Source organism: Melopsittacus undulatus, chromosome Z (genome assembly GCF_012275295.1).
Source record: "Melopsittacus undulatus isolate bMelUnd1 chromosome Z, bMelUnd1.mat.Z, whole genome shotgun sequence".
NCBI classification, from domain to species: domain Eukaryota; kingdom Metazoa; phylum Chordata; class Aves; order Psittaciformes; family Psittaculidae; genus Melopsittacus; species Melopsittacus undulatus.
In genome coordinates, this window is record NC_047557.1 from 53668890 (window position 1) to 53689124 (window position 20235).

At 38.6% G+C, this 20235-nt stretch overlaps 1 protein-coding gene across 4 annotated transcripts in view; it reads left to right on the plus strand.

The window, feature by feature from the left end:
* Nucleotides 1–20235, plus strand: part of PCGF3 (polycomb group ring finger 3) — a 55429-nt gene that overhangs the window by 22547 nt on the left and 12647 nt on the right. The window contains exons 2-4 of one of the 4 annotated variants that reach the window (XM_031054265.2): nt 13016–13058; nt 17252–17369; nt 18622–18718. In XM_031054265.2, the coding sequence (XP_030910125.1) occupies nt 17261–17369; nt 18622–18718 (206 nt within the window). In that variant the 5' untranslated portion in view covers nt 13016–13058; nt 17252–17260. Of the gene's footprint in view, nt 1–13015; nt 13108–17236; nt 17370–18621; nt 18719–20235 lie in introns of those variants that run through there. The other 3 variants (XM_031054262.2, XM_031054266.2, XM_005154867.4) reach the window with 3 other exon arrangements.

Here is a 20235-nt window from a genome sequence, read left to right on the forward strand (position 1 = left end):
AATGGTATCCAAATCGGTGTAAAGGGGCATAGGTCCCAGTTTTGAGTCACTGAGTTGTCTTCAACTGCATTGTTATTTCTCCTTCCTCATATGTCTTTTACTAATAATATGCAGGTCAAATTTTGAACTGTCATCTTTGCTGTTTTGACAGTTTACGGCAGGGTGTAGTTGATTTTATATAGACAGAAACAGGTGCTTATGTAAAACTATGATACTGATCGGTCTCTCATTGTGCCATAAAAGGTAATGTGTGGGGGTGAACAAGGGGTAAATGGGTAGATTTAAAACTACTATGTCCTGATTATTACTTCTACTTTACCTCAAACATTTTTACTTGTAATTTATTAACAATGGTGTCTTCTAATTTTCATTGAAATAAATTAGACACATGTAAAAGTGAATATGTTTTGCTTTGGGGTGGACATTTCTTAAGCCACCCTAGTGCAACTGCTAGTAATGGTGTGACTCCACCGCAAGTAGTTTCTATTTAACCTGTTAGTCAAGTGTCCTCAAAAAAGACCAAAGTACTCCTGAGCATAACAGGTAAAAGAAATGAGTAGTACATGGCCATTTTTTAGAGAATGTTTTAATGGAAGTTACGCGATACTAGAATTTCTTCTTGGTTTTTATTACCTGATGGCTGATGTTACCATTAATCATGATCTGAATTCTCTAAAATAACATGACAGACTTTTATTTCAGGTAAGTTTGCTAAATATCCCATTATTCACACGTTGTTTGACTTGTCTAGTCAGGTATTACTTTTTGACTTTTAAACATGAATAATAAAAACTTGACTAATGTGCAATGACTAGTGAATAGGAGGAATTGATGACTTGAAAATCTGACGAGTGTAAAACCCATCCCTGGAGCTGTCACTTGGGAAGTAATATTGAAGATAGAGTTTTACTTACTAGGAACAGGTATTTTCACTACAGAAATATTACAAAATCACAGAATCAACTAGATTGGAAAAGACGTGTAAGATCATCAAGTCCAGCCGTTCCCCAGCACTGCCCAGGCCACACTAACCCATGGCACTGAGGCCTTGTCTCCACGGTATGTGAACACTTGCAGGGATGATGACTGCAGCCCTGCCCTTGGCAGCCAGTTCCAATGCCTGAGCACCCTCTGGGGAAGGAATTGTTCCTCAGCTCCATCTAAACCTGCCCTGGTGCAGCTTGAGGCTGTTTCCTCTGGTCCTGTCACTCGTCCCTTGGGAGAAGAAATCAGCCATCTCCTGGCTTCTTGTGATTCAACTTCTTCAGTATGGCTGTTCCCCATATGGCATTCTAACAACTACCTCACTGAACATCAAGGAGATTAGTATATGCTCACTTCTCCAAAAATAAATTAGAAGATGTGTATGAGATAGATTTGGCATTAACTACACCTATTTAATAATCCTTTTTCCACCCCCCCAAAAAAATAAAAATCTTGCTATAGAATGTAACACTGCTGTAGTCAGACCAAACAGACCTGAAATTACACCAAACATCTGCTACCACCTTTTGAACATCTGGGAAAGCGTAATGTCTGCATAAAGCACAGCTTCTAGTTTGAACAAAATCCAACCTACCAGATACTCGAATTCACATGCTTTCTTCTTGCTGTTCTATGACCAAAAAACAGTAAACCCATCGGGCAACTTGATTCACAAACTTGCAAAAACCGCAAAATTCAAGGAGTGCTTGTTTTAATTGCCAGGTGGTTGCAGGAAGGGAGAGAAAAAACATCTCACTCATTTGTCTAGTTATGGAACTCAGATCTGAGAGATTTAAAACCAAACAAAGAAAAAACTCCACAAAGAAACCAAAACAACCCTTCTACCTTCTAGTTACCATCACGTAGTTTAAAACTGGGGTCAGTGGTTTTGTGTGGGTTTTTATTATTCTCTAATATTTTTGTAGGGATAGCAATACTCTTAAAATCATAGAATCATAGAATAGTTAGGGTTGGAAAGGACCTTAAGATCATCTAGTTCCAACCCCCCTGCTATGGGCAGGGACACCTCACACTAAACCATATCAGCCAAGGCTACATCCAACCTGGCTTTGAACACTGCCAGGGCTGGAGCATTCACAACCTCCCTGGGCAACCTATTCCAGTACACCCTAACAGTAAAGAATTTCTTCCTTATATCCAATCTAAACTTCCCCTGTTTAAGTTTCAACCCATTACCCCTTGTCCTATCACTACAGTCCCTAATGAATAGTCCCTCATCAGCAATCCTGTAGTCTTGTATAAATTAAAAATTTTTAGATGCCTTTCTTGAAGGGGTTTTACTTGCTGTCCATGAAATAAGGTGGGTGTTTTTTTTTTTTGTTGTTCTTTTTTCCTAGTTCTTCAAAACTGTGCTTAAAGCAAATAGACTAAGACTTGGGGAATATTTCGGAGAGAAAAATGTGATAGCTACTAATCATTACTACACAAGTTTAACTACAATGATTAAGAAAGATGCATCGCCAGTTGCCCTTATACTTTACCATCATCCTGATCTGCAGTTGTTGGGGAGCCCTGGTTGCTGCAAAGATTTGGAGAACATGTCCCAGCAACTGGGAGGTCCTATGCAGTGCATCCACCCGTATGTGAGGCCTCCAAAGTCACTGCTAGAGGGTACAGATTCCATATAGTTAAATAAACATTGTCAAACTTCAGGTGCGGAAACATCTGGTGTCACCCTCCCTGTTATATTCTGGTCAAACACTGTCCAGGGTTTAAGGAGAAGCCCAGCGGAGTATCTCCATCTATTTTAGCTTTGATCACATATTTCTCATCAAGGGAGTATCTCTTATTTTAGATTTAATCATGTATTTCCCAACAAGGGAGTATCTGAGTCTGTTTTCTGAACAAGACCCCATGTCTGATTTCTTGGTCTTGCGATGTGTCTCTAAATAAAGAAGGATCATGCTGCTGGTTAGTATTACACAATAAGCATTACAGCACAGCTTTCATAGATTGACAAATTTGTACTAAAATAGGTAATACATTGCTCATGTGATTAATGCTATGCATATTAGATATATACATTATTGGCCTGTGGGGTTCATCTAGAGGTCAGTTTAGTTCAGGGCCTATTTTTCAGGCCTCAGTACTTCAACCTCTCATCCTAAAACTGCCAAAGCATCAGAACATATAAAAAAAACCTAGTTGATACTTACTTGCTCTAGGAAGGCCTTGTAATATCCTAGTTTTTATCTTGACTGACTACCTTGATGTCCTCCTATGACAAGATGACTTACTTATTGGATGAGGGATCTGGATTTTGATAAAGCTTTTGACACGTGTTGCCACAGCATTCTTCTGGAGAAGCTGGCTGGTCATGGCTTGGCCAGGTGGACTCTGAACTGGGTAAAAAATAAAAGGCTGGATGGCTGAGCCCAGAGAGTGGTAATGAATGGAGTTAAATCCAGATGGTAACACCAATCATACGTGGTGTTCCCCAGGGCTCAGTACTGGGTCCAGTTCTGCTTAATATCTTTATCAATGGTCTGGGCGAGGGAATCGAATGCACCCTCAATCAGCTTGCAGATGGCACCAGGTTGGGCAGGAATGTTGATCTGCTTGGGAGTGGAAAGATTCCACAGAGGGGTCTGGACAGGCTGGATCAGCAGGCTGAGACCAGTTGGATGAGGTTAAACAAGGCTTAGTGCTGGGTCCTGCAGTTTGGTCACAACCACCCCACGCAGTGCTACAGGTTTGGGGAAGAATAGCTGAAAAGCTGCTCTGGCAAATAGAACCTGAGGGTGCTGACTGACGGCTGCTGAAGATGAGCCATCTTGTGCATTCAGCCAGAAAGACCAACATCATCCTGGCCTGTATTAGCAATAGTGTGACCAGCAGGACCAAGGCAGTGATAATACACCTGTACTCTACACTCGTGAAGCTGCACCTTGAATCTTGTGTTCAGTTCTGGGTCCCTTACTACAAGAAGAACATTGAGCTGCTGGAGTCGTTCCAGAGAAGAGCAACAAAAATAATGAAGGTTCTGAAGAATAAGCCTTTTGAGGAATGGCTACGGGAATGCCTTTGGGCCTTAGTTTGGAAGACAGAAGGCTGAGGGGGACCTTATCACTCTCTACAACTACTTGAAAGAGTTTTAGAGAGGTGAGTGTTGGTCCCTTCTGTCAAGCAATACGACAAGAGGGAATGGCCTCAAGATGTGCCAGGGGAGGTTTAAACTGGATATTAGAAAAACAGTTCTTCACCAGAGGGGTTGTCAAACACTGGAAGAGGCTGCCCAGGGAAGTGGTTGAGTTGTCATCCCTGGAGGTGCTTAGTGACATGGTTTAGTGGTGGGCTTCGCAGTTTTATGTTTGCAGTTGGACTCTGTGATCTGATATGTCCTGTCCAACCTAAATGATTCTGTGATCTTAAGTGAAATTAACTTCTATTTTGAAATAGTGATCATGAAAGAATTTAGGCTGGATTGTAATTGGCTAGAAATTAAAATAGTGGAGAATGTTGATTATATGAGTTGAGCTTAACTGTTAACCCCACACTTAGTTGTGGAAGGCAAGCATTTCCCTAAAAGAAACACTAGTAGTGGTAGCCGATCTGAACAGTTATGTGCGCTCTGTGCTTTGTAATTGGAATAGTTAGGGGGTTAAACTAATCTTGCTAGCAGTAAAGGCAGCTATTATTTTAGATTTGATTATAAATTAAGGCTCTTTATTCTAGGTACAATATTTAAGATAACATGAGCTTTGAGAGGCTATATTCTTTCTACATGTTTTCAGCTTCCAATACCCAGAGTAAGAGATATCATAGCTGAGCTAAAGTCCTTGGATATTCACACTGTGCTCAGGTGGATTTAGTAGACTATTCTGGATTTGGATGAGGAAGTAAATAGTCTTTGGTCAAGCTTCAGCTGGATTAAAAAAAAAAAAAGATACATAGATGATATATAGGCCTGATGACTGTCTTGTTTTTTGTTGTTGTTGTGTTGCTTTTTTGCTGTTAATTCTTTTTTTTTTCCCAGTTGGGATAAACTGTAAATATTAAGAGATTTTCACTAGAATGTTCATTTAGCAACTTTTCTGGTGGACTTCCTAAAGGGATTATCTGCACTATCTTAGACCTGAGCTCATGAAAATAAAGTTGCACTACTTTGTCATGCATAGTTGCTTCTCTTATTTTCTGAACTGCAACTGAAGTGTGTATCTGTAAGCAGTTTACTCTGGTTCGGCATTAATATGGCCTACAGTCATTGCTGTGAGAGACTAAAGAGGGAGAACAATTTCTGAGCATGCAATGGAATGCCCTGCTTTGATGGGTCTGGTACAGAGGAAATAATGCTTGCTTGTTGGCCAGCTGAGGAATACCTTCTTGGAAGAATTGTTCTTGGTGTGGATGCATCCTGTGTTCTTTGCCCTTTGTTTTGAGTTTTCCCTTCTGTAGGGCAGAGATGGGAGCAGGGTGAGCCTGTTGGTGCTGTTTGTGTTCATACATGTATTGTGTCTCTGTCTTGGTTGATCCGTTGTCACTAGCTGTGGTGCGTATGCATGTTGTCTTCATCTGCTTGGCGTAACGTGCTCAGCCTCACTACTAGTTGTATCTGTGGGCTTGGAGCTGCTGCAGCATTGCTTCTTCTTGGCTGCCAGGTGCAGCCTGATTTTTCTTTCAGTGCTCTGCCATTCACCACTGTGTTCACTGGTGGAGAGATTGATCATCACTTTTGAAACTTTGCAGGGGAAAAGAAAAAGTACCGTAGGTAGTATGGAAGACAAGTGGCTTTGCCTGCAAGTGTATTGTAATAGAATATGGCACTCAATTCTGTAAGTAATACTACGTGATTTAAAATCCTTCTTTGGGACCAGTTGTATATCAGTTTAGTCTTTTAGGCATATAACATTGAGTCAAATTCTCAGGAAAAGTGAAAAAAAAAGTAGTGTACTATTATTGCAGGCCACATCTATTTTTCCTGAGATGATAAAAAAATAATTCCTTAATTTCAACTGGAACTGGAGAAACCTGACCTGTCAGTTACTTTGGATGTGATGTGGTCTCTTCAGACTGCTGAGTGCACCAATGAAATGCAGAGGACTGAAATGCAGTATTCCAGTCCATAGAAGATAAAATAACAACAAACCCCACTAAATAAATGTATCAGGGAAGCATGCTGCTCTCTCTTCTGATGGTAGTACTGGTTTCATAGTAGTGCAAAATACTGTATACTGATTCAAATTAACTTTATGTTGGTACTCAGTAGATCTTTGTGTTAAGAAAATGGAGACAACAAATGTGTAAAGGTTGTTTTTAATTTATTTTTCTCTTTGGGGGTGTGTCCTCCTTTTTATTAACTGCTTTATTAGGGCGCTGGTGCCATCTGGTGGTGTTAATACGCTTCCAGAAATGGGTAAACATATGGGGACTTGAAGAGTTCACTGAAGTGTAAGAAATTTCTGGTATATTAGAGTGCACAGATTACATTTGCTGCCTTAACATATAATTATGTAGTTGAAGTAGGTCATAAAAGGCTGTACATTGGCTGTTAATCATAACTTTTCTTGCTACAGTCAGTTTAAATCTTCAACTGTATTTCTGCTCACTAAAGAGGTTTGTTTCTTGTAGTTCCGTTTATTAAATAGTGGTTTGCAAAAACAACACAGAAAATTTTGTTGAAGTTTATATTTTAATATTAATAAAGTTAACATTTTAGAACTCAACTTGGAAGAAAAGTTTTCTTCCTTTACTGCATTTTTCTAAACACAGCACAACCTTCTCACTGCTAGTATGTTTGAAGTTACTGTTCTCCTTTTTTAAGTGACACCTATATTAAGTTTGAAAGTAAAAGTTCACAGTATAAACCTGACAGCTGTTGAAATAAACAACTTTAATGCCTGAAGCTAAAGCAACCGAATACCTTTTATTTATGCTTACATCCCTTAAAAAGGTGCCCTGCATCTTAAGTTGTTTACCTGAGGTAATATTCTCATAATTCTGTGGACTACTGTATAGGTTGTATTTCATAGAATCATAGAACCATAGAATAGTTAGGGTTGGAAAGGACCTTAAGATCATCCAGTTCCAACCCCCCTGCCATGAGCAGGGACACCTCCCACTAAACCATGTCACCCAAGGCTCTGTTCAACATGACCTAGAACACCGCCAGGGATGAAGCATTCACAGCTTCCTTGGGTAACTCATCCCAGTACCTCACCACCCTTACGGTAAAGAACTTCTTCCTTATATCCAGTCTAAACCTCTGCTGTTTAAGTTTCAACCCATTACCCCTTGTCCTATCACTACACTCCCTAATGAATAGTCCCTCTCCAGCATCCCTATAAGCCCCCTTCAGATACCGGAAGGCTGTTATGAGGTCTCCGTGGAGCCTTCTCCAGGCCGAACAGCCCCAACTTTCTCAGCCTGTCTTCCTACGGGAGGTTTGCCTTGTTAACAATGAAAGTAGGACTATGACTAGTTTTCCAATTATTTTGAAAGAAATTTCTGACTTGTAAATATCTTGCCCTGTGATGGAAGGCTTTGAGAAGTGCAAGGTACATTATATAAAGCTGGTGGGGGTTTTCAGTTTGTTTCATTTATTCATAATTCTTTTGATCTCTTGCAGGTCAATGTGACATTATTCTAATAAGCTACCACTAAATAAATTTCCTTATGGAATAGAGGTCTGTTTCTTCAGCCATTAATAACTTAATATCGTTCTATTGCACTTGATTACAATAAAAGGCTGTTTTTATGTTTTAATCCAGCCAGTTGAAGAGACAGACATTCCAACCTGGTTATTCTATTATTACATTCTGTGCCTGTATTACTCTGTAATCTCTTATCTCATGACCATGCAATACTGCCTTCAGTTGCATTGTACTGAAAGCCTGAGTTAGACTTTAGAAAGCCAGTGCCTGGTTAAAAGGAGTTATGTAGTTATATGCACACTGTCGGGAGCCTTTTTTGGACCCTATCTTGATGGAATGAAGTATTTGCAGGCCTGTTCAGCTAAGGTAGATTGTGGAATTAGATGGAAACAGCTGTTAAAATTGAAAATACTTCACAGTGTTTAAGAATTTAAGGTTACTATTTAGATTAATATTTAAATAGTTAATTTATCAATGGTTATTGGATATCTCTAAGTATAATTAAACTGGCTGCCATAGCAAGGGCTCTTTTCCCCTACAGTTTAATGCAGCTCTGTAGACCTGTCAGTGTGTCTACTGGATTTTATCTACCTGCAGCTACTAACAAAAGTGTGTAGGGCTTGTGCCTGCCATCATAAGCATCAGATTTAAAATTTTTGCTTCCCACACTTAAGTTTTGGGTCTGAGCCAAGTTCCATTGTTGTAGTGGTTTGTTCTTACAGCTGTGACTTTGATTTCAATGACACAAGTCTTTGTGAGCTGAGCTATACCTGCTGTTTCTATTACTATTGTAATTCAGCTTTCAATGCTGTATGACCTTTGTACCTTTCAATAATTATTCAGCAAGATTACTAGCATTGGCCACATAGAGCTTTTTTTCTTCAGGTGCTCTCCAGTGTGAGCACCATATATTTGCTCTTTAATGAAGTTGTATGCTGAAGGCATTTCTGATCTCAGCACTGCTGCACTTGTCCACTCCAGTTTTATCAAAGTTCGTTAATGTGGCAGTCGAAAGGAAGTTGAGTTTAGATCCCCAAATCCTGACTGGTGAAGACTTGTGCTGTGAGATGCCCAGTGCACTGATGAGCATATAGTTGCCCTAGAAGTGATAATACATAATTTATATAGCAATTAACATAATGCAAATTAATATATTGGTTATTCTCACCCCAAATCCAGTCACCTTAGAGGTACACACTGGACTTCTTCATTCTCCTGCGTTGCCCACCAACTGTACCCAGGTCATTAAGCAAAACTAACCCCAGTTGGGTTTGCCTTTGCCTGAGACAGGAATAACCCAAACTATTCTCCCTAGGATATTTTTTATGTGTTCTACCAGAGCTTCATCCCCTGCCATAGTATGTAAAAGTTCTGTTTGGGCTGGGCCAGCCCTGTTGGCATATCCTCTGGTGTTGGATATTTTTAGAGCCTCTTACTAAATATGTGTCCAAATGTTTGGAAGTCACACTACCCATTGCTCTCAGTGTAGTTTTTAACAGCCTGTTCGATTTTCCCAGAGTCTGGTGCATGATAGGGGATGTGATAGTGCCATGCTCTTTGACCAAAGTGTCTATAAGGTTGTTCTGGAAATTAGTCCCATTGTCTGATTCAGTTCTTTCTGGGGTGCCGTATCACCACAAGACTTGTTTCTCAAGGCCCAGGATAGTGTTTGGGCAGTGGCATGGGGCACAGCATGTTTCCAGCCATCCGGTGGTTGCTTCCACCATGGTAAGCACATGACACTTGCCTTGGTGGGTTGGTGGGAGTGTGATATAGTCAATCTGCCAGGCCTCCCCATATTTGTACTTCAGCCATCATCCTCCATACCAGAGAGGCTTCAAGTGCTTGGCTTATTTAATTGCACCACGTTTCACATTCATGAATAACTTGGGCAATAATGTCCATGGTCAGGTCCATCCCTTGACAACAAATCCATCGGTACGTTGCATCTCTGCCTTCATGATTTGAAGTGCCGTGGGCCCACCAGACTAAAAATAATTCACCCTTACCTTGAGTTTGCCAGTCACAATGGGGTCCTTTTGCCACTGCTTCCCAGACAGGCTGATTTCAGCCTGTAGTACAGTCAGCTATTGGGATCCCCCTGTCACTCCAGAAATACAGATGGGTTCTGCCCATTGATGGCTTGATTGTGCGTTGTTATGGTTTAACCCTAGCTGGAAACTAGGAGATTCTCACTCACTTCCTCTCCCTCTCTCTAGTTCAGCTGCATTGCCCATGACCAGGGTCAGAGTAGCTGCAGTGCCTGTTGCCTGGGGAGTAGCTTGTCATAGAGAGTGAAGTGATGACAGTTTGAGTAGCCATTGTGCTTGTAACCCATGTTTCAATAATCACAGTGCTTGTTGCAGGGACTGAAGTAGCAGCAGTGCTTTTCCACACAGTTTGAGTGGCTGCAGTGCTTGTCACAGGCTGGAGTAGCTGTAGTTAGTTGCTTAACCCTAAACAAGATCTGAATGATGTTAGGCAGTATACTGGTTCCTGACAATAGGACCAGGCTGATTTTAAGGTTATTCAAAGTATATTCAAAATTTTTTAAATTCACAAATGTTACGTTAATTAACATGGAGGAGAAGGAGGGAGAATGTTGGAAGGAAGGAGGGAAGATAGAAAGGAAGATGTAGAAAGATGTCTCCCCCATAGGTTGGCTTTTCAAGGAGAAAAGGGAAAAGTGTAGTTATTAATAATTCACCCTAGATGACTCCCAAAGTACAGAGGCCACAGCAATGCTGAGTTCACATCTTAGATTATTCACAACCAATGGTGATAGCATATAAAGCAGTTCTACAGACAACAACAAAATTATAATATTAGCCCAGGCCCCAAAGATAATGAACATCTCCATAGAGAATATGTACAGCAAGAAAGGTATTACATAAAGTACCTGTGAGAAATGTGCAGGAACTCTGAAAGCAGATAAATTGCATTGTGACCTTAACCTCAGACTAATACAGTGAATGCTTATAACAAATTTGGCTTAACATCTGGTCAGATCTGTTATTATCTCAATTTTTTGTGCCCCATTTTGGGCACTAAACAGGACTGTCCTGGTTCAGCCCCAGCAAACAATGGAGCACCAAGCAGCTCTTCGCTTACTCCCCACCCTTGTGGGACAGGGGAGAGAATTCAAAGGGTAAGAGTGAGAAAACTTATGGGTTGATATAAAGGTAGCTTAATAAGTAAAGCAAAAGCCATGTGCACAATCAAAGCAAACAAGGAATTCGCTAGTTCCCATCAACCAGCAGCTGTTCAGCCATGTCCAGGAAATCAGGGCTCCATTACACATGAGGATTACGTGGGAAGACAAACACCATTACTCTGAAGGTTCCCCTCTTACACTTTTCCCCAGCTTTATATAATGAGCATGAGGCCATGTGGTATGGAATATTCCTTTGGTGAGTTGATGTCAGTTGTCCTTGCTGTGTCACCTCCCAACTCCTTCGACATCCCCAGCCTTCTTGCTGGTGAAGCGGTTTAAGGGCAGAGAAGGTCTTGACTCTGTGTAAGCACTGCTTAGCAGCAACTAACAACATCAGTATGTTATCAACATAATCCTTATACTAAATCCAAAACAGAGCATTGTACCAGCTGCTAAGAACAAACTTAACCTAGTCAAAACCAGGGGACGTTATTATGCTATATTCAGCAAAAGAAAATATATGTGCGTATCCTTTTAAAATAGAGCAAGGTTGTAATAGTTTGTAACTTCCTTCAGGCATTCACTTCAGTTCTGGATTTGTTCCTGATAAGAATCCTGTTTTGCTTTAGAAAGCTAGGTGGTACAAACAAGAAATACATTTTGATAATCAGGTAAATAATCAATAGCTGTCGTAGCTGTCATAGAGTACTTTAAACAATATCCATTTGGGAATATTAGTTCTGAGTTCTAACTTGTTAGTGTGCAGGAACAGTAGGGTTATTCCCTTGTCAGGTCTCCAACAAATGTCTAGATATGAAATGAACTGAATTTCCTTTTTTTTTTTTTTTAGCTTTTATAGCGCATCACTATCTTCCTGTAATCAGAATTATAACAATATGGTGGGGAATTAGGACTGTCCTGGTTGTTGGCTTTTTTCTCTCAAGTTGGGTGCACTTTCTTTTTACAGCTGAACCAAACTGTTATCTTGTCCTCTTACAATAGCAGTGGGGGAAGATGCCAGACAATTCCCTTTGAAAGACTGTTATTCAGAAGTTCATGTTGTAACCTGCTCTTGGAATTGTGATAAGCCTCTGACTCAGTTTCTTTAGAAGCATGTCATTGATTGCTTCATTCTCCACATTGTGCTGCAGAAAAAGATCTTTTTTTTCTGTGGCAAATGCCTTCTGGAGTTTGGTCTCCTGTCCACATGTGGGCCCTTTCATCCTTGATAGGGATTTTTTTTGTAGATTCCAATAGAAGAGTATCTCGTGCAACTTTGCATTGCTTTCAGTTAATAGTAGTTTCTTCTCTGAATGCAAAGAAGTTCACAGTGTAATTTAATTGCTAAGAGATTTTCATTTACATTGGACTGAAATTCTTGCCAAGCGCTATCATTAGGATCTTGATTCATTGTATTTGTAATTCCCTTAGCAATATCACAGTAAAATCAATTACAGGCTATGCCTTTGATTTTCTGGAGCAGGAAGACAGAAGTAGTAGTACATCTTACTTGTCTCTGTAACGTGATTTCCAGTGTGGATAAATAAGAGAAACTGCTGCCTTCTGTCAGTCTAATGTATTAATATGAATTTATCCTCTGGTTAAAGGTGATTAAAAGGGTAGTTTATTGTGGTGTATGTTCTTTTTTGAAGTTTATTCTGTTCTTCTTCTTGTTGTGTTTTGTTGTTGGTGGGTTTTTTTAAAATATAATTTTATTTTGGAAAATATCTAGTGGCTCTGGAAGTATGTATTATTTCCTTGAAAGTGTTTTTAGAAACATATCACAGTGAGCAGATCACTTGCAAATATAGGTTGAAAACTGAGAATACTACTCATCTGGCTATGTATCTTCAATCCAAAATCTCTTTTTACAGACTGATCACTATTCCATAAGTTGTGTTTCAAGGTTTCTGCTTATTTACTTGGTCATTTTCCTTGTCATTTGTGAAGATAAAGATTTTCTTTTCATTTGGCATCATATGGTGATAGGACCTCTTGGATTTTTGAGTAATTTTCATTGTTTCTCTATGTCCTTTCATAATAGACTATTATTCTGGGTTTTTTTTTTTTTTTGTTTGTTTTTTGGCAGTCTTTCCACCCTTTCTTATTCTTACTCAGAAGTGCCTCCATCCCACTATTATCTTTAATTATTATAGATACTTAGCTACTTTTAGGTAAATTTACTGTGCTAAGGTTTTCTTTGCAGCAGCTGGATTTTGAGGAATTTTGGATGTTAACTTTCAGACTGTTTTCCTGTTTATTTCAGGTCTCTGGATGGCAGACTCTGAAAAGAAATGCTGTTTTAAGAGGTATGCCACATGTAAGCCAAACTATTCTGGGCTAATTTATATATAAATGGTAAGGCAATACATCTGAGGAGTCCCTCTGCTGATGCTTTCTGTTAACTTCTGTGAATAATAGTTTTCAGTGCTGAAATCTCTGTGAAAGGTGGAAGCTTGTACAGAGGTACTTGGGCTTGTCTTATTGGTAACACAGTTTTAGTAACGAGATCTGTAATATACTGCTTACCTTTTTGCTTGTTCACCTAACCAGAACACTTCGTTAGTGGATGTAGTGGCATCCACTTCATCACAGCATGAACAAAACCACTTAGCTATCTGATGTGTCCATATCTCCTGTGAACCTCACCAGACTGTGTGTGTTGATTTTGTTTGTTTAACTGTTTTTCACTTGGGAATTTAGTCCAGATGCCTTTGTAATTGTCTTCACTCACTTTCTCCTGGTGTGATATAAGACTTATCATACAGTGAGAGGCTGACACCATGCCAACAGTGTGGAATAAATTAATGTCAGTTTGAACCAAGGTGAAGAAGTACTGATCTTTGTGCAAGTTATAATTTTTGCATATTAGCTGGATGGTTGGAACGTTTTGTGTGTTTGGGATTTCATGTTCCAGCACTTGAGGACTTGACTGCCTCTTCTTTTTCTATTGTTGGGATGTTGTTTCTGAATATTTCATTGTTTTGCAGCTGTTAGGAAAGCAGGCTCTTCAAAATTGAATTTGATAGTTCTTCTATTATGTCTCCCATCCAATTCAGCAATTATAAGTGGCAGATTTTAGGAAAGTAGGCTTTGTCTTTCAAAGAGAAAGATCGATCTAACCCAGTCTTTCAGGGCTCTTGTTTTTTGTTTTACTTGTTTTTTTTTTTTTTTTTTTTTTTTTTTTTTTTTAAACAGGACCTCTTCATTCTCTTTTAGGCACTTTAAGAAACTTCTGTATTTATCTAACACATTTCAGTGTTGATTTGTTGTGTTCTGACCCCAAAATAATACCCAGTGTGAAGTACTAACAACGTGGGTTAAATGTGGCTCTGCAGTTACTGTCGGAGATTCTGGTGCTGCTGGTTCCTAAGCTGTGCTCACTGAAGTCCTAAAGAAAATGAGGCTAAGAAGAAGGGAAGATATTATTGCTATTTGCAAGACACCTGTGGACAGAAATCAAGAAGCTAGTGCTGCACTGTTCTTGGAGGTGCACAATTGTAGGATGAGAGGGATTGCACACAAGTTGCAACACAGGACATTCCTACGAGATAGTAGGAACACTTTTTGCCAGTAAGAGTGGTCAGACCCTGGAACAGGTTACTTGGGTTGTGGAATACGCATTATTTAAGGTTTTCAGAATGCAGCAGGAGTAGGCTTACTGCAACTTGAATTATGTGTACAAGGTTGGATTAGAGCTGTTTGGAGTTTACTTCCAATTTACATTATGCTAAGAATCTATGTAACCTGCTAGACCTGCTGAGGGAGCACTTTTTTGCATTTTGCATTTCCTGTGAAAACAGGTAAGGCTCAGGCTGGTGTGTGTGTGGGGGGGGGGGGGTTGTTTGGTTGTTTTTTTGTTGTTGGTTTGGGTTGGGTTTTGTTTTTAAAGAAGCATCTGTAGTTGAGAAGTGTTTTGTGATTGCAGAATTAAGGAATTAGAGTACTTCATCCTATTCCACCAATATGGTTTTGGGGAGAAAGATTGTGCTTTGGTGCTAGTGTTCAGTTATTGGCTAGGTTAAGAGTGAGAAACTTCAATTGTTTGTCAAATGTCATGGTTCAGTCAGTGGACTGAGAGTCTCAGGAAGTTGCCTACAGTTCTTACAGTTTATTTAGGTTGTTTGCTGTAGTAGGTACTATTCAAGCAGGTAAATGTGCAGAAGAGCTAATGGTCTTCTGTGTTCTATGTATTTGCCTTGATCAGCTTTAGCGTTCTAGAAGCTAAATTAAGGTATGGTATTTTTGTGATCTGTTAACTGCTGTAGAGGCTTAGAGGGAGCCTAAGGTTTACAGTGTTCAACTGCGAAAAAGGGGCTGTTAGAGTCATAAAATGATGTTGTAAATATTCAGGTTATCGTCTGTCCTCTGAAGTTGCCTTCTTTTATATAGGATAACTTAATTGCATGGTTCATTCGTTGTTCTTATACTATTATGTATGCCCCCTCTGAACTGTTTGTTTATTTGTTGCAGGGTTATTTTTGTGTATGGGGTGGGGTGTTTTTTTTTTTTTGTTTGGTGGGTTGTTGTTTGTTTGTTTTTTTCCTCTCTCTAATGGCAGTGATTGTTTCTGTAGTGTCTGTCTATTTGCTGAAGTATCATGCATTTTCTGGAAAACAAATAATTTCTGTGTTTTAGTTTTCACTGTAGTATCTTTGGCTCTTCTGCCTTATTAGTGCTTGGATTCAGTCTGTGGTGATCCTGAACACCTTTCTCTGAATTCTTGCCTAGGCAAGTAACTAGAGTTGTATTGATACTGCCTTTTGAAGCATTCTTGTAGCTTAATTTATCTTCTTCCTCTACATTTTCTGTTGTGCTTTCTATTTAACTGGTGGTTTTAAGAAATCTCCTGAACTCTTCTTAGAGTGATATTCAGTAGCTCTTCCCTCGTTCTGTTGACATGTACTTGTTCCATGCAGTAACTTCCTTAAGTGGAGACCTCATGCATCCAAGGGTTTAATGTGTGACTGGTTTTCAGTTGGTTAGAAATAGACGTATAAAATACAGTTTAGAAAAGTAATTCAGTTTCCTAGCATACATTCTGACCTATCTTGTGTACTGCAGAACCAAGTAGTGCTTTTATTCTTCCGTAATGGCTAGTTACTAGCTTAATTTAGAAACCTCAAATACCATAAAATAAATATAGCATTGTGTCATATACTTCTTAGGAGTGAGAACTGTAAGTCTTTCTAGCCACTTTTGTATAAGACAATACAAATTTTAGTGGGTAGGTGTTGGATGTGGTTTGCATGGAATATAAAGTACTTTGCCAGTGCTGGTGTAGTTCAGATTAGTGTGGAATTTTGCCTTTTAGTAATTATTTTTGCTTAATACTACTTCATTAAACATGAGAGTATAGGGGGGAAGAGACATTTAAAGAGCAGACAACCCTGTTACAATATTACTATGTGAAATTTGGGGAATATGTGTTGGTTGCTGTTTGTATTTTGAATTGTAGTCCAAATTAAGCTACATGAAAACTAGTATTTATGAGCCAGGGATAGTGAAGTCACTTTAATGGAAAATAGTGTACTTTGTTGACTTCTGAAGCATGGGAACCAAATGTAGCATGTTGTAAGCTAGTTTGGCCTGCTCTGTTCATTAGCTCAGGTGCTGTCCAACTGTGGTAAGGGCACAATTTTCTTTTCAATATATTTTGAAAAATAAAATATAGCTACCTTTAAAGGCAACTGTTTGTTAAGGCATGGGTGTTGTGTAGTGTTTTCTCTAAAAGCAATTGGTTGCTGAAGAAAAAGTTAAGTGAGGTGCTTAATGTTTAATTTTGGATTTAACTGCCTTTTAATGGTGGTTATGTCATCCTTTGCTCTGATCTAATTCAGATTTCCTAGTGCAACAAACAGCAGCTCTGCCAATGAGACTATTGTAGCCTATAATGTGTTCTTTAATTAACTTGAGTTTAAACAAAATGGTATTTTGGAAGGTTTAGTTCTCAGCTCTCTTACCTAGACACAGCTTCAAAATTGTGTTTTAAATATACTTGCACAGGGCAAACACTTATGTAAAAGCATGGTTAAACCTACTATGCCAGATCAGACCTAGTAATTTTTACCTTTCAATTATCAAAATACTTTCAGTTCTCAAATACCTGTGGGGTTTTTCTGTCTCCAAATTTTTGTGAATGTTTCCTCAACACTACCTGAATGTGATGACACTTAGATTGCTAAAATAGTAGGGTTTCACCTTAAACCCAAGTCCCTTAGTTGGTAAAAGGGACTTGGCAATTGACAACATTCGATAAAGACTATTTTCTATGCTGTTTAAATGTTTAACATGCAAAATAGTGTGGTTTTTACATTGTTTCACGTCTGTGAAGGTCTTTTAAAGTTAGTGCTATCATTGTGCATGCACACACATATGCAATATAAGAGAGCATAAAGCTGTATAAACATAAGCAGGGTTAATTCTGGTTGATCATTTATTCCCAAATGACTTTGACCTGGTCACTACAGATGTGTTACTTCATTGTATGTCTTTTCTGCAGATACCAAAGATGCTAACAAGAAAGATTAAGCTTTGGGACATTAATGCCCATATAACCTGTCGTCTGTGCAATGGGTACCTGATTGATGCTACTACAGTAACAGAATGCTTACATACCTGTAAGTAGAATTATAATTAAGTTTGTTTTTTTTTTCTAACTTGATGTGCAACTTGTTTTAATGGTTTTTAGTTAAAATAAAAAAGTCTACTGTGCATCAACCACAATAATGTGTGTTTTACTAGAAACTGCTTTTCTTACAAAGCGAATGAAGAGAGCATTAAAGCTGTACTGTACAAACTTGAAGCCATATACAAACTTGCTGATGACAGTCTCACTGCCTATGTTGTTGCTTAAGATATTAAACAGTACAGATAACAGTATGGACTCCTGAGAGCGTCACTGATCTCCGTGTGGGCATTGAGCCATTGAGCACTGCTGTCTGGATGTGACTGTCTAGCCAATGGCTTATCAACTGAATAGTGTTATCTATCAATCCATTTCTCTCCAATTTAGAGAGGAAGGATGTTATTGGAGACCATATCAAAGGCCTTACAGAAGTCCAGAGAGATGACATCTTTGACTCTTCCCTTGCCCACTGATATAATCAGTCCACCTTAGAAGGCTACTAAGCTGATCAGGCAAGACTTGCCCTTGGTGAAACCATTGGCTGTCTTGAATCACCTCCCTGTCCTCTGTGTACTTTAGCATAGTTTCTGGGAGGCTCTGTTCTATAATCTTCCTATAATGAGTGACTGCTTTAGCAACTTCTGCAAAGAAATTTAAAAAATGCTAAAGGTCTGTGCCAATGTAATTTTTTTTTTTTATGGTGGAAATTTAACTGCTGTGTGCCCTGTGAAAGTGAGAATTAAAATGGCACTTGGATATCCACTTCTTAAAAGTTTTCTTTTTAAAAGTATCTAATTTCGGAATATCTCTTTGTGTTGGGTTCATTGCCACTGTGCACTTCTCTATGTGGCCATGCCTAAAGCAAATAGGTGTACAGGCCCTTATAATAGCATCTGTGGAAGCTGAATAGTGCAATAAATATAATGGTAACCTGCTGAGAGTTTGGTAAGCTCCTAGAACCTTTTGTTTTAGTCAGTTCCAGAGTGGGATTGTGTGTTGTATGTATTATTAGGAAGACGCTGGCTAGGTACAGATGCCTTATTTCTAGTGCATCATTTCCCTGCATCAAGAACATTAATGAAAGATACTGAAAACTATTCTGCATGATTTGACATCATGCTTTCATGATGCAAAAAATTAACTTCGTGTACATTACGGTAAGGTATGTTTCTCTGACTGGATAAAAACTTACTTTTTTTCCTGTAATCCTTATTTTTTTTAATTATGAATGACCTTGTTATTAGTCTGTAGAAGCTGCCTAGTGAAATATTTGGAGGAAAACAACACTTGTCCGACCTGTAGAATTGTTATACATCAGAGCCACCCGTTACAGTATATTGGGTAAGTATGAAAGCAGAAGTGCAACTATCTTCACTCTAGACTGTTTCAACCACGTTAATATAGCACAGCTTTTTCCTAAATTTTCTTACTTATCAACATGTTAAACGTTTAAAAGGAAGTTTGAAGGTGATTGAGGAAATATGGAATCAAGCTTTGCTATGAATTTGCAAGTTCTTGAGATCCGTTAGCTCTTGTCAGACTTAAAAGCAAGCAAAATATGCACTTTACTGTTAAATTTGTGTGAGTTATAATTGGATTTAGTAATCTCTTATTTTGTATTTGTCTCTGTCATATAAGTTACATAAACAAAACATCTGTAGAAATTATACCTTTACAAAATCCTCAAAATAGTCTCTGTTGAACACTGCTTTTCAGTGTCTGACAGTAATGAGAGAAAAAGTTTTCAGCTTTATTGCTCAGCTGATCTTTCAAAGGTCTATTTAGTACATAGGAAAAGGTAAGAGCATGGCAGCAGCAAAAATATTAGACCACTGGCTTAGATAGAATGGAACAATCTTGTCCTTTGTTCTATTTTGATTCCTAGACAGACTCCTCTCACTTTCTGACCTAACATGAATGTGGTATTGTTAATCTGTTTCCTTTTTAATTTCTTTTTAACTAAGTTTTATTTTGTTTCTTGTTTTGTTGTTGTTGGTGGTGTTTTTTTTCCCTTTTGCTTTCAGAAAAGACATTTCTTTTCCTTTAGTGCTTTCCTTTGAATTTACTGAACTATAGTAACTTCTGATGAAAATCCATCGTGACAGTGTGATTGCAATAGTTGTTGCTGCTATTAAGTAGTGTTTTATCTTCAACTTTTTATATAGAGTTTGTTTTCATTTGTGACTGTTTCAGTGTGCTCTTCTTAGTTCCGTGACAACTTCTGAAGCAGTGCTTATAGAAAATGAGCTTGATTTCTGTTCGCTTTTAGAGAAAACTGTCGATGTTCTATACACACTTGCACTGCTCAAGCTGATCCTGAATCGGGAGCCTGAAACTAGCTATGCTGTTTTTGCATTTGAAGAGTAATGGTGTACACTGATAATATGTTGTATGACACACTGATAATACCCTATATGAGTGTATGCTCTGAAGGGACAAGTAGATGCTAAGAGGATAGAACTAATAAATTACACTTAAGATAGCATGTTTGTCCTAATTATTCTATGATTCTATGTAAAGCTACAGGAATACACCAGTGCATTGATTCAGAAGCCATTTTCTGTGCCAAAAGAGGCCAGGAAACAGCACCAAATAGAGAACTAGAAAGTGATTTGCTACTTGGTTTTGGTCCTTGAATACACTTCAAAGAAAGTATTTTGTCTGAACTAGTTACAAAATGCTGCCAAGCCTATTCTATACAAGCCTATACACACACACACACGCACACACATATATTAATAAAGAATTGACAGGTGATTTGTGTCTTAAAATGTAGATTTACACTCCATCTCCCTCTCTCTGGAAAACAGGTAAATGAAATCTGTCTTCTGTTTCATGGTTTTGAATGTTGTTAGATT